The sequence below is a fragment of the Crocodylus porosus genome, unplaced genomic scaffold (genome assembly GCF_001723895.1).
Source record: "Crocodylus porosus isolate Cpor-Errol unplaced genomic scaffold, CroPor_comp1, whole genome shotgun sequence".
Lineage (NCBI taxonomy): Eukaryota > Metazoa > Chordata > Crocodylia > Crocodylidae > Crocodylus > Crocodylus porosus.
The window spans coordinates 230,084,778-230,099,871 of NW_017728886.1; the positions used below are offsets into that span (position 1 = coordinate 230,084,778).

Genomic DNA, 15,094 nt, shown 5'->3' on the forward strand with positions numbered 1-15,094 from the left:
ACACACACACACACACACACACACACACACACACACACACCCCTGTACCTTTCTTTTGGCACAGTGAATATTATAGAAAGAAATCCTTCAAGTCTTAATTCAAATAGGTTCCTTACTGAGTAATGTATATAGAAGTACACAAAAAATTAAAATTTCTTTCAAAAGGAACAAAAATATACAACTGTACACAAAAAGTCTTGAATTTTATTGAAATTTCAAGTCTTGTATCAAACAAAAACTGCTTTCTTCCAACAAAAATATTTCCTTGCTGTCTCCTGATACCAGTTACTCTAAATTGGTCCTTTAGTGCCTCAGCTTTTCTTTATCATCTGCTTAAGAAATTCACACTGCTGGGATGTTCCAGGTCTCGCTTTTATCGTGTGAAGGAACGGACATGACGACCCCTTCCGCTGCCTCCACTAACAAACTTTCCTCTTGAGCCACCACTGCTGCTACTATTAGCACTCGTCCAAGATGGCCCAATTCCACCACGACCTCTAGAAGCACGATCACGGGGACTGGGTCGATAGCCTAGAAGCAAAGAAAAAGCAAGTATAGTACTGGCATCTAAAAAGGTGTAAGTATGGATATAAACCCCATTGTGTTAAGGACAAAAACTGAAGACAGGGACTGTCACTTTTCTTATTTTCACTTATTAGTCAAGCATTGTTTTGTTTTAACTAGGTCTACAATTACCATAGTGGTATTAAAACAAAAGCTACACAAATGCAAAATTCAGATACCAAGATTAAGATTTCAGTTGAGCAAATACTGTAATTTTATGTATTACGTTTAGTGGAAGTATTTATTAGGCCATGAGTCATATATATTTTAAAATTTCACTGTTTCAATGGCTTAATTTGTAAAGAGGAAATAATGCAGGACCTTCCAGCAGTCTCAGGACCATTTCAGTGTATTACAAAAATCAAACCATATATACCTGCAGAACTCAAAGGCCTCAATGGTGGCAGTGGGCCCCTGTTAAAATTGCTCTGACCCCCTCTACTTTCATTATAAGTGCCTCGCGGTGTACTCTGTGCACTCCAACTTGACCCTCTGGCTCCTTCACGACGACTATAATTTCCTAAATGCAAGAGACACAAAGTGGCTGAAAAAAAATGAAGATTTTTTCTGCATTTTAATCTCTGCCACATACAGGGTGAATAAAAGTTTACAATTCTTAAAATATACATATATTTTTTTTTAAGTTAGACATTTTACTTAAATTTTTAAACAGTATTGGTCTACAGAGTACTTTTACAGCTTTTTAGGCATTACAGAAAAAAATGGCACAGCAAATGCACCAAAGTGAGGATGGGAGAATGAAAGGGGAGTTCTCTCTCTAACACTCAAACTCAGTAATAACCACTACAGGATTAAAACAAATAACTGCCCAAATTCATGGGATTTGCAATATAGTTAGATGTGTTGATCTGCTGCTACAGAAACAGGAGGTCCCTGTTAAAGTGTCAGGTTAGACTGCAAGTCTGGTGAAGCTGGGGGGGCATTATTTTTCTTCTACTTCAGGAAGACAGAAGTGAGAGCCTTATGCTGTGTTACTGCATATTGCCAACAGTTTTGCAGGCAATGTGGAAGTGTAAAGGAATGTACATCTTCCCCTTTCTCTTCTCATTTTCACACTTTGAAGACTGTGAATGGATGCAATATAGTCAACTGCAAGCTTAACTGTCACTGTGCATTACTTTTGTTTCCAAATTTTAAAACAATTCTTTACATTTTGCAAAAGAATTTCTAGCCAGACTTGCTGAAAACTGCATATTTTCCTTTTGGGCTACTGTTTTTTCTAATTAAGACTCATCTGAACTGTGGGCTGAGGGAAGACAGAACACTTATGCTTCATTTGACCAAGTCCTATATCACTGCAGAGTGAGCCCACTGTATTTTTGTGAATATTATAATGCACTCCAAATGCCATTAAAAACAAGAGCACTTGACCAGAACACAAAGGTCTAACTAAATATTTTTACCACCCTGACCAGAAAAGGAAAAAAAAAACCCAATTAAACAAAGCTTTGTTTTAACTCCAGAGTAATATAGGGACCACTTCCCTCATGAAAACAGCCACAAACACTTTATTTCTTTTTCTCAGCTAAATCACACTGATAATATTTAACCACCATTAAGATAATTTGATTTTATTTGAAGCTTTTTATGAAGTTTACATAGAAATAGTGGAATAGTATTCTTGCTGCATCTTTTACCCAAACTGGTAGTTCACATCCTCCAAATCCTAAGCAAAAAAGGCAACGTACCTTTGGAAGCAGGTGGAGTAAAGAACCTGTTCTGACTGTGAAATGCTCCGCGTCCTCCACGATTCCCTGAGAATCCCCCACGTGAAGAAATTTTCTGCGATACTTTTGGTGGCCTTTTTGGTGGTGGTATCCCATCTGGAGCAACCACTTCTTTGCTCTCTGCGGCAACAAAATCATCCACATGCATAGAAGGAGGTCTGCTTGTATTCTGTTTTCTCTGACGAAAAATGTCATGCGGTCGAATACCCTGTCCAAATCCTCCCCTGCCTCTTCCTCGAGGAGGGGGCACAACATGTGCTCTCTTTGCAGGCTCTATGTATTCTGATTTGCCACTATTGAAGCAAAAAAAAAAAAAATTAACATGATTATTTAACCAATCAATCAGAGAATTTACTCCAGCTGAACATCAGGCATTTTCTGTAACAGTATTCAATGCAAATTGAAAAAAAAGATTCCACAAAGCTGAACGTAACAGGCCTGGCTCTTTGCAACAAGCTCTGCTGCTTCATTCACTACATTCATATCTACACAGTGGGAAGTAACCTTAAAAAACAAACTTTTTTGCTAGTATACAAAAAAGCGAGATTATATCAAGTATCTACCAGTTCCCAGGAAGATATTTCCTCCCCTCAGTAAAACACATTAATACTATGATACAGGATCACCAGTGCTTCCTACCTTGAAGTTATGAAGGTCTCATGCTTGTGTTTTCCAAGTTTGAATCCTTTTGTAGTTTTTGTCCTACCAGGAGATGAGGGTTCTGACAAAAATGATCTCTCCAATTCTGCTTGTAAATCAAAGTCACTGCAGCCTTTCTCTGACAGTTCAATTAAGTCAACCTTTACCTGCAATAACAGAAGGCAGTTCCCCTTAATGAGCATAAGCACTATTCCAAGAAAAGGTAGCAGCAGGATACGACCAGCCCAGCTGGGACCCATCAAAACACTGTACTGACCCAAATCCAAGACGCCCTCCAAAAATTAGATTCTATACATTTAATAAGGTCTAACAATTTATAAATGTGTTACAATTTTCCATGTATAGAATCTAATTATTGGAGGGTCCTTTTAAATTTGCCACCTTCCCACTGCTGCAGCAGGGAAATCAGTGGCTAGGGGGAGCTAGCAAAGCAGCTTGCTCCCTCCCTACCACTTCTGACCCACTGCCCCCCTTCCCGTCACCTAAGTGGGAGAAAAAAAAACCCTGTCTTGGGTAAGTAAATACAGTAGTGGGTGCTGCAGCAATTGCATATGTACTCCCCTGGACCTCAGTAAGGTCAATCCCTAGGCATCAAATTTTGAAAGACAGGCTATCTATCCAGGTGAACTAGCGCTCAAGCAAGGCCTGTTCTGCCCAGACTGCAGTCTGAAAAATTCAGCATTGTGACATCTGTACAAGAGTGAGAGGAAAAAGACTCAGCAGTTGTATATGTTAGCAGAAAGAAAGTAAAGCAAAGAAAGATGAACAGGAGTCTGATACACATTTTCCTTATAGAAACCTTTTACAAAAGATATGTTTTCTTTGCTGCTCTTCACGTGTGTGGGGGGGGTGGTGATGGGAGTGTGGATGTGTTTATAAATCTAATATTCACTTAAATACACTAATGGTTATTTTTTCCTCAATTTTAATTAAGCCTTTTACCATATCAAGCTCTGTGTCAATTTCTTCAGCCTGGAATGGTGAGAACCACATAGACTTCAGCTGGTCGTCCATCACATCTGCCAACACATATGTAGTCCTGTAATGAAGAACAGCAAATGCATTTTTGACTGAAGGCTAATAATGTAAGTGTAGTGGAGCATCACATGACTTTGGATGACTACTGTAGCAGGACTCATTCAAAGGCCTGACTTGCTATGAAATACAAGGACCTGATAAAATATAAGCTTAAGCAAGCACAACTGTACAGTAATCAAGATTAGACAAACCACAACCCCTATTAAACCAAAATGAAAACACACTTGAGCTCTAACTGCGTCACGTGAAGTTAAATCTACAAGTTATATCCAACTTTCATCTCACCTAAGAGCAAGGCAATCTGAAAGAAAGAACAGGTTTCTTTACTGAACTAGCATAGAGAAGCTATTATGGAAAACACCCTTACTTTTAGCATTCATACTGAATTCAAAATACTAGACTGATGAAATACAGGTTGTTTCCCTGAAAGAAAATCACAATAGTAAAAACAGTTAAACTTCACAGCATAACACAGAAAAATATATCCCATCAAGAATGTACTAACCCATACACTGTTTCAAAGAAAGCACCCAGTGTCCAACGTATTTATTATTTTACCTATTATTAAACAGATTCTGGAGAGAGTCTGGTGCAGAAAGAACTGGTTCCACATCTTGGTCACTCAGCGGACAAGGATTGCCTGCTGATTCCAACATCTGCCGAAGTCCAGCGACATTGTCCAATAAGGATTCAAGGCCATCATCTTCTTTAGAACGTTCCTGTGTCAAAACCAGTCACAGAATTTAAAATACTCAATGCTGAGGACAGATGCCAGTTAAAAGAAGAAAATGCACCACAGACTATTTTTACTACTCTCAGTATGATCCATTCATATATGTATCCTAAAATGTAAATAGACCTAGCAAGGAGGAAAAACAGCAGAGGGCACGTTAATATCCTATAAAAGAACAAGTAGTCAACTCTCCAGAGTCCAAAATGCAGACAAGGTTCTTTGGGTGAATCTGATATCTTTTATTAGACCAACTTAAAAAGTTGGAAAACAATTATTAAACAAGCTTTTGGGTTCAAAAACCCTTTGTCAGGCTAAGGAAGTTTCAGCAGTTGGTGTATGCTCCTGGATGGAATGAAAAGCAGCCATAGGCTGGGCTGGTCTGCGTACAAGACAGGCAGTCAATGAAAATGTAGACTGAGGAGTCAATGGGTGAGAGACAGGCCGGGGGGGGGGCGGGAAAACAGAGAGTGGGGATGAATAATGGAGAGATACCTAGGGAGTAAGATGTCAGGCAGGTTATAATGTGTCATAAATCCAATGTCTATATTTAGTCCATGATTTTTAGTATCCAGGAGGTTGATGAAGTGGAGTTCATAGGCTCTCTCTCTGGGAAGTGTTTTGTAAGTTTCCTTTGAGGATCAGGACTGAGAGATTGGAGAGAGAGTGGTTTCTTGTGAGAAATGTGCCCCCACAGGTAACTGGGTATTCCCGTCTGATAGATTTCCAGTGTGCGTTAATTCTGGTGCCCAGTTGTTGTTTGGTCTCTCCTACGTATTTTCCATCAGGGCATTTGGTGCATTGGATGAGATATATTACATTTCTGTAGGTGCAGTTGTAAGATCCAGGAATGCTGATGGCTCTGTTGTGGGGTGTAGTAATTGTGAAGGTGGTGGAGATGTGTTGGCAGGTTTTGCATTTCTTGTCATGGCATGGTCTGGATCCTTTTGGTGTGTTCTGGGCTTGAGGAAGTTTGCTTCTGGTGATGAGGTTAGCAAGGTTTGGTGCTTGTTTGAAGCCTAGGATGGGTAGCTCTGGGAAGATTTTTTTAAAGAATAGGGTCTCTTTCTAGTATGGGTTGCAATTGCCTGAGGATTTTCCATAGGGGTTCGAGGGAAGGGTGATGTGTCATAACCAGTGGTGTGCGATTTGTGGGAGAGGTTTCTTCTGTACTGCAGCAGTTCCTCCCGTGGTATCCAGGTGGCTCTTTCAAACGTGTGATCTCTCTCTCTGGAGGAGTGTTCTTGTTGGGTGAAAGCCTTTTTAAGATTGGTGAGGTGACAATCCCAGGTGTTCTCTTCAGTGCAAATTCAGTGGTATCTGAGGGCTTGGTTGTATATCACAGATTTCTTGGTGTGTTCAGCATGATTGCTGGTTCTGTGCAGATATGTATGTTGGTCTGTGGGTTTCTTGTATAACATGGTCTGTATTTTATCATTCTGGATACTGATCATCGTGTCTAAAAAGGAGATGTTAGTGCTGGAGCATTCTAGAGAAAGTTGGATAGAGGGATGGTGATTGTTGAATTTCTGATGGAACTCAAATCGGAGATTGCCAGTTTTCAGTCCAAATGATGAAGATGTCATCGATATATCTCAAGTATAAATAAGGGTTTGATGGTGCAGTTCTTGAGGAAGTCTTTTTCCAGGTGGCTCATAAAAAGGTTGGCATACTGTGGGGCCATTTTGGTGCCCATAGCTGTTCCCATCATCTGGAGGAAGTGTCGATTATTAAGAAGTGAAATTGTTGTGTGTGAGGATGAAGTGTATAAGGTCAATAATATCTTTGGGTCTGTATTCTGAGTTGTCATCTTGTTCCTGTAGATATGTAAGGCAGGCTTGGATGCCGTCCTGGTGTGGGATGTTGGTGTATAGGCTGGTAACATCCATGGTGGCTAGGAGGGTGTTGCTGGGAAGGTAGTCTATGTTTTTAAGTTTCTGTAAAAAGTCTGTAGTGTCTTGTACAAAACTTGCTCTGTGGGTGACTATGGACTAAATATAGACATTGGATTTATGATGCATTATAACCTGCCTGACATCTGATTCCCTAGGTATCTCTCCATTATTCATCCCCCTTCTCTCTTCCCCCCCACCACCCCGCCTGTCTCTCACCCATTGACTCCTCAAATCTATAATATCAGTGACTACCTGTCTTGTATGCATACCAGACCAGCCTTTAGCTTCTTTACTTTTCATTCCATCCAGGAAGAGCACACACCAACTGCTGAAACTTCCTTAGCCTGACGAAGGGTTTTTGAACCTGAAAGCTTACTTGATAACTGTTTTCCAACTTTTTAAGTTGGTCTAATAAAAGATATCAGATTCACCCAAAGAACCTTGTCTGCCTATGTCCTTAGACAAGCACGGGCTACAACCTACACCCCTGTAACAGAGTCCAAAATGTCATTTATCATCCGCTGATTTGACAGTGGACATGGAATTGGTGATCTGGACCTGCTGTTGACTACATTAACAATCTAATTGCTCTAGTTTATTCCCTGTTCTTTCTACGCATCTGTTGTCTCTTTTCTTATTTTGCTGTCTAAGCTCAAGAGAAAGGACACCCTCAAATATGTGGGAACAGGGTCGCAATCTCACAGAGGCCTCTCAGCATAAGCCACCAGTAAACGCAGTACGTAACTAGCTAAGCCAACATACACCATTCATATCAACCCCTGTCATGAATTATCATTAGCTTGCACATAGGAAGCAGAACTCTCTCTGTATACTTTTAAGGCTAAGAATAAGCTAAAAAAGCAACAAGGACTTTATTATTCAAAATCCTCTTACCAAAACATGCTTCTCCAGTTCAAGCAGAACATTTTCAGGGCTTTCTTCTTTGTTCTGTAACAGATGTTTTAATTCTGCAGTAGTCAGACCCAATGTCCTTGCTGGATGAGATCCATCTACCTCCATAAGACTTCCATCATCTCCACAACAGCCCTGAAAAAAAAACATGACATGTCAAGCTTTTCAAAACTGAAATTAAGGATTGTAAAAGTGCTGCAAAATCTATAGCATTTAGATATACTTTAAAGCAGAGCACCACAAAAGAAGAGAATGCAATGGAGTTTTGTGGCTATCTAGTGAAACATCTACCTCCTCCCAGACACAGGCATACAAAAAAAACACAAAAATACCTGCAACACACACCAACATCTTTGAGGAAAGGGGATTCTTTAACTCCATGTTTATGACTTTAAAATAAAAGATGTGCACAAAACACACCCTTTAGTAAAAGAAAATCAAAAGGACATGTTCAGATTCTCCCTCAAAGGGATTCCCTTGGAAATTACTGAAAACAGTTTATTGAATATTAATAATATTTTAGGTTGCTACTTATCACTAATTTTAGATTGTTTTTTAACTGAAATCACCAATTTCAGAAATACCCACAGCAGGTCTTTGTTATAACACTCAAATCTGAAGCTAAAACCCAATAATTACACTGATCATTTTACAAACTAACTTTTAAAGGAGGGCAGCCTAAGTAATCTGTAAAAAATACCTTAAACATGCACTTACAATTAACAATGCAACATCTTTTTAAGAAACAGAAAAAAATCTACTGAAAATTTATCTTTTCCCCAGGCATATATTTATTTATCCTCTTCCCCATTATAGCTCCTGTCTCAAGTTAGCTGAATAATTAAATGCATAAATACCACTCAAAGTACTTAGAAATTACTTTAACAGGGCATAATAAGAAATATACACAAAATTTCTTTCGATTTGGAAATTAATGTAAAAAAGGAACACCACACTAAGAATGGAACTGAAGGGAAAGATGTGAGCCGGAGTTCCAAATGAGAACTGTATGCACAATCAAAACTGTTTTAATATTGAGGTTGAATTCAATATAAAATTTTTAAAAGCTAGATGACTGCATTATACCCCTTACAGAATACAATGGTAATTACTTTGCTGGAAAAAACTTTGCTCCTCATTTACAGACATTTTGGCAAAATACACTGAATTGTATTAACCAATAAAGAAGGCACTAAATTAACAGTGACAAAATGTTATAGCCAAGACTGCACATTCCAGTGATTTCAGAGCTAATAGCTATATTTGTTTTATATCAACTCTCTACTGCAACAGAATCAGTACTTAACCAGCTGAAAAACATTTAATACATATTCACTTACCAGGGTGTCAGAGTTTAGAATCTGTCTCATAAAATCCAAAAATGAAGATGCCAGTTCTCCTGTGTCCTTACTAAAGCTGCTTACTACTCGCTTCAATACAGTGTACAGCGCACCATTGTGTTTTCTTAGAGAGCTATTACCACAAGAGAGGGAGAGAAGAGGGGACACACCCAGTGTTAATACCCCACCTTGTGATCACAGCATTGTATTGCTTCATAAAAAGAAAAAAAATCAGCATAAAGAAAATAATGAAGCCAACCATTTGCTACAACTTGAATATGGATAAATGATAACACTGGCACCTATCTATTCCCTTTAGACTGAACCATTGCTCTCAAGTGTCTGATTATGTATACCTCAAGAATTGTCTCTGCAATTATACTTATTGTAGTAGTATCTAAGAATTCTTCAAGCCTCAGGTCTAGGATACGTTTTATTAGTTTCTGTTACCACAGACCAAATCCAACAAGCAGCTCAATACCACTCTAGACAAAGAACAGAGGGACAAGGATTGGTGGTTCTCAGGCTGTTTTTAGAGTCTCCCCATTGGTAGACTGAATACACCCCATGGAAAATAGCAGCTCTTAGCTTTCACTTGTTACTTGACTGGAGAAAAATAAGAGCAATTCTTCTGTTGCAAATAACACAGCAGGTTCCAGGTTTGACCCTACAGATTCCAATTAGAAATCTCTGGGTATGAATCATACATAGGTATTTGCACCCCTAATAGTGCTAATATTATGCAGCATTCTTAAAACCACTACCTCAAAAGCCTCATCACCCTGGTTGAAAAAAATCACCGGGCTAAATGCACAGAAGAACTCAGGGGCCTAAATCCAGCCACTTCAAGGACTACATCCAAAATTACACTCCTCGGAATGCATGATCAGCTCCTTCCGTCCCATGAAGGCCCAAGCTCTGTAGGTGCCTCACATTTCAATATAAATGTGCTCCAAGCATTTCAAGTGGTTTAGGGACACATCCATAACTTCTACTAGACACTGCTAGGAATAACTCTCACGCTGTTTATTCCCTAATGCAATGGAGCCCTCAGTCATCTCAGGCCTTCAGATACTACTTTACTATACCTTTAATACAAACTTTACTATTAATACAAACAAAACTCTGACATAAAATCTTGACATAAAAAAAGCAGAATCTTAGTTTGTTAAAAAGCTGTTATAGCACAATACCTCTTTAAGTGACAGAATCCATAATCATGTTCTGTAAGAAACATCATTGTCCTGATACATGTCAGCAAACAATTATAACTACTCTCAGAATTAGCTAAGGTTTCCATCAGACAGTCACAAATAGAAGACATCAGCTCCTTGCTTGGTAAGGAATTGGAGAGCTGTTCTAGTTCAGAAACAGATCCCTCTGATGAGCTTGGTAAAATCAGTGCAATGTCCTGTGAAAAGAAAACTTAACTGTTATATACATCACATGCAAGAGTGATAAACACTGACCACATATTGAGAAGATCACCTTCATTAGGAAAACTTTTGTATTTTCCTACTAGCCTACTTATAAAAACCTGAAAATACCATGTATTTCTAAAGGCATTCAAATTGAAAGTAAATCTTTGTATTAGTTCAATTATTTCAATTAGTTCTGAAGCTGTCAAAATAGCACTTTAAGTATGTCTACACTGCAGTGGCAGCATGAAACTGAGGACACACTGTCTCTTGCTCTAGTTTGCATGCTCTAAAACCAGAAACACGCCAGCAAGACCACCTTGTGGACATCAATTTGTGGATGCCCTTGAGACTTCGGTCTCTGGTGCCTGAGAGCAACTGCCAGTGATGACCCTGGAGCATGATCACCCATATATTTCCAGGTTGCAGACAGCAACCAAGAGCAGATAGAGTTTTTACCACTGACCCATCCATGTTCCCAAATATTAATGTGAACAAGTCACCCTCTTCAGCTGAGAGGATTATTCACTCTCCAATATCCACTCAATTCTAGGTGGCATCTCTAATGATCAAAAAAGGATGAAAGTGGAAAAATGCTTTTCTTATATAATTATGGACACCTACTCACTAGGAAAAAGACTAAGGACAAATTCATTTCAAAGAAGCCTAGAGTCACCAATGTAAAATTTTATTGGGTGGCATGGATCTAATCCTCTCTTTTCCAGAATATTAACAAACGTTTTTTTTTTTTTGGAAGGGAGGAGAGAGAGGAAGACACCCTCAAGGACAAACCTCAGAGTTTGTACCCTTCAACAACCCAAATCTATGCCAGAAGGTGCTACAAATCTGGGAGAACTCTCACATCAGTTTTCACCTGAAAAACAGAAAGGCTGCCCTAAGTGTACAGTCAAGATCATATATTAAATTCAAGACAATGACAAATGCACTTTTCCAGGTGACATATGGCACAATCCCCAACTCCACAGTAATCTAGAAGTGCATGTGCTACTGTCCCTTCTTCATGCATATGCAATCCCCAAATTACATATTAAAATATGCAGTTACTCATATTTAATTTTATACAATACCTGATCACAGAGGGACTGTAAAATGGAAGTTACATATTCAGTGCACTGCTGATGAATAACATTGTCCCCAGCAGATCGCATTAAAGCCAAGAGATCCTGGAAAACTTCCACATACTTTTCATCACCTTTAGCTGTTCCACTAATTAGATGCAAAATGGCTAATTTACAAGCTTTGTGTGAAGCCAGGGCATCAAGTAAAGCAAGTAATCGGGCAGTCTGGCCAGTGTACTGTTTCTCTTTATCTTCTGTGCTGCTGAAACAACATTAATGTACTTTAAAAATCAGTGCTCTTACATATTAGAGTTAGGAAGACTTTATTTAGAGCAGTGGTTTCTCAACCTTTTTAAGGCACACCTCAGAAATGCCAGCTCTTAGCTTTCTCTCTTTTTTTTTTGCATACAGAAAAATAACATAGAGCAATTCTTCTGTTACAAACAACTTGAAAGACCACAACAGGTCAGAATGTTTTCAGCACTATAGATTCCTACTTGAAATTTCTGGGTTTATATCTTATGAATCATGATTGCACACCTAACAGTACTAACATTGCATGATACCTGTGGCACCCTTGAAAGGATCAAAAGAGACCCTGGTTAAAAATCAATACTATACAGTATAATCCTTTTCAATATAGTAGGGTTATATATCAAAGAATTTTGAATGTTAAACAAAACCTGCAGTTTATGTACTTAGATGTTTCTGTCTTCATTCATATTCCCGGAAAGTAGGCGTGGTTGTCGCATGTAATTTGATTCAATATCTATTTAATAATAGATAATACAACTAAGTATATATGGACAGATGTACCCTGCTCATAACTATTTTAACTTTTTTCCCCAACAGTTCTTAAAAATACACACAAAACATATAATGATCTAAATTAAAATACAACACATGACTTGCTTGGTTGGCAACGCAGGGCACTGTAGTAGACCCAAGCTGAGGATTCATCCAAGTCTGTTCTTGATAAATTAAAACTTTAAAAATCCATGTTCTTCACTTGACAAAACTGTTGCAGAAAATGGAGGTTAAAACTTCTATGGGTATTTAAAAAAATAACTTTGTGCAAAAAACATAAAAATACCTTTGCTGATCTTCCACAATCAGATCCAAGACTGTCCTCATGATAAGAAGGGCCGTTGGTGCAGCCAAGTCACACAACTGAACACAGATACGCCTCAGTATATGCTGAATTGGCTGGCAAGATGAGCCAGAGAAAGAACGAACTATTTCTTGTAGCAGTTTGGCTTGAACATGAAGATGCATACTCCACAGTTTTCTGGTGTTGAGTGCCACTGATATGTCATGGGGTTCAATTACCTGTGAAGGAACAGAGTACTTTAAAAGAGTTATAACAGCTCATTTCAGCTAGAGAGAAAAACAAGCAGTAAGGACCAAATTCTGCTCCTCTCAGATGCTTCTGATTTAGTGTTATCAACGAGAGCTTCAAACATCGCAGGCATTTAGACCCTTATTAGAAACTAAACTAATAACCATCTCAACAGACTAGGTATATTTGCGGAACAGGTTGTAATCCCACATCAGAGCAAATGAAATCTTAAAATTAGCCCACTTATTTATATTCATTTGTTTCAGATCAAAAAATGTAAAATAATACCATAGGGAGCCTTCATATACACTGAGAAATTGAAACATCTCTATGCAACTCCTTTCTACATTTAGTATTGCACACAAAAGCTGCAAGGTTAATAATTAAGTAATATAGTGAAACACCAGAGTGCTAGTAGTAAATAAGTGACCAACAACATAAAATTGATCAGAATCAACCATTTTTTTTTAATACTCTATTATTAAACACAAAATATGCACGAGCTGATTTCTGATGAGCCATTAAATACACCTCAAAACAAGCTACTTAATTAAAATCTTTTTAATAGCTTTCAGGGCACCCTTTTATTCACTTAAAGAACATGATCCATAAGGTGGTACTTGCAACTAATTAAGCTTCTGTTTATATTGAAATTATACCTGAGTTGTTTGCATCGGCAGTGGAAGAGGCAGCAATTCTGAAAGAAGTATAAGTCCAGAGAAAAATCCTTCAGGAATTCTCAAAATTGAAGAGAGAACCTCTTTTAGCATTAAAGACCAAGTATTATTGGCCAAAGTTTCTTCTGAAATTGTAAGTTTTTCATTAACTCCCTGGGTAAAGGTCAGTAAAATATCAATAATATCATTCTGAATTTTTTGCTCATCATTATCTAAGCGGCCTGAGAGAGGGATGGAACACAGCAGCATATGTAAAGAAACAAGAGCTGAAGGAACACGCATGTCTTTAAACTCAAAAGAGCCACCTCTCAGGAGTTCAGTTAACATTGTTTTAAGGAGAGTAAGTGTACATCGGGCCATGGAAATGGTAGTAACTCTGTGAACTGTGGTTCCCATATTGACATGGAGTCTCCAAGGTTGGATAAGAATACTATTCAATTTCTGCAAAACACGAATGAAGGTGTCCATTCCTTCAGCAGAAAAAAGCTGAATAACTGCAAGGTTCCATTTTAGATCCTTCTGTTGACCTGTAAATGGGGGGGAAAAAAAACAAACACTTTTCTGTACACCTTATCTTTTTTCAGCAATCACAGTTATATTTTAGGTGCGACTAAATTGGAGGCACTTGAAGAACTAATATTTCTGTATCAAAAAATGAAGACACATCTGTATTATACCTTCAACAAGAGGTGGTGGGCATGCAACATGACAAAGAACCCGGAGGGCAGTAGGAAGACCAACTCCTTCTGGGGTCATCAGACTATCGATATTCTTAAAAAAAAAAAAAAAAAAGTAAGGACATTTGTTATAAGCAATTATTTTTTACCAAAGATACACCTGATACGTTACAATAACCTGTTTTACTAGGCTGGAATCTGAAAAGCAATCATCATAATGTTATAAAAAAGTAAACTGATTACTTATTAGACAGACTGAAGAACATTAATATTTCCAACCTTATTCATACTGTGCAGACTTGGCAGCACCAAAAGTTATCATGTTACTGCTCAACTGTATAAAGAGTACTACCATGCTGACAAAATGCACAAACATACAATTCTTCACAAAAAGCTTTAGACTGTCATACTACATTCTGTACCTTACATTCCATCACAGATTACTGATAGAATATTAACATTTTTTAACATTGCTTGCTTTCATAAATCAGCCTACTTCTACTCCCTAATTCAGTGTCATCCCTTTGTCACAGAAGCCACTGAGACTTTGCTGGACTGAATCTTCAAGAATGGGAAGGACAGACTAACTGCAGAGGCAAAAGCTTCTAACAAGTTACTTCATTTGAAAAAAAGCTAGCAGTGAAAGAAATACTTGTATGAAACACATGGGTTTTTTTTATTAACATACAATTTTGTTGCAGATTGTGCTGTGCACCAACTTCTACCCTCAATTATACCATCTTGACTGGCTGAATGTATACAAGACAACAAAAATCCGACCCCAAATACAGGCCTTAAAAGAAATCTAGTTTCCATACAAACAAGTGTATTTGGATTGATAGTTACCATGGCAAGATGCTGCTTGATTGATTGACATCGACCATATTTACTTGATTCTAGGATAAGGTTCCCCCCCACCCCAATTTACCATATCGTGGGGGGGAGCCCCTCTTCTTAAAAGTGGCATATGAGGGCAATGGTGGGGACAAGCAGCTGCTGTGGCTCAGGCTCCAGCCC

At 38.3% G+C, this 15,094-nt stretch overlaps 1 protein-coding gene across 2 annotated transcripts in view; it reads right to left on the reverse strand.

The window, feature by feature from the left end:
• Positions 1-176: 176 nt before the first annotated feature.
• Positions 177-15,094, reverse strand: part of KIAA1429 (KIAA1429 ortholog) — a 48,409-nt gene continuing 33,491 nt past the window's right edge. Inside the window, exons 12-24 of one of the 2 annotated variants that reach the window (XM_019550559.1) lie at positions 14,078-14,171; positions 13,383-13,927; positions 12,478-12,713; positions 11,394-11,646; positions 10,081-10,298; positions 8,888-9,020; positions 7,530-7,682; positions 4,569-4,729; positions 3,915-4,011; positions 2,952-3,118; positions 2,274-2,605; positions 941-1,084; positions 177-531 (exon numbers count right to left, since the gene is read on the reverse strand). In XM_019550559.1, the coding sequence (XP_019406104.1) occupies positions 374-531; positions 941-1,084; positions 2,274-2,605; positions 2,952-3,118; positions 3,915-4,011; positions 4,569-4,729; positions 7,530-7,682; positions 8,888-9,020; positions 10,081-10,298; positions 11,394-11,646; positions 12,478-12,713; positions 13,383-13,927; positions 14,078-14,171 (2,691 nt within the window). In that variant the 3' untranslated portion in view covers positions 177-373. Of the gene's footprint in view, positions 532-940; positions 1,109-2,273; positions 2,606-2,951; positions 3,119-3,914; positions 4,012-4,568; positions 4,730-7,529; positions 7,683-8,887; positions 9,021-10,080; positions 10,299-11,393; positions 11,647-12,477; positions 12,714-13,382; positions 13,928-14,077; positions 14,172-15,094 lie in introns of both variants that reach the window. The other variant, XM_019550547.1, reaches the window with a different exon arrangement.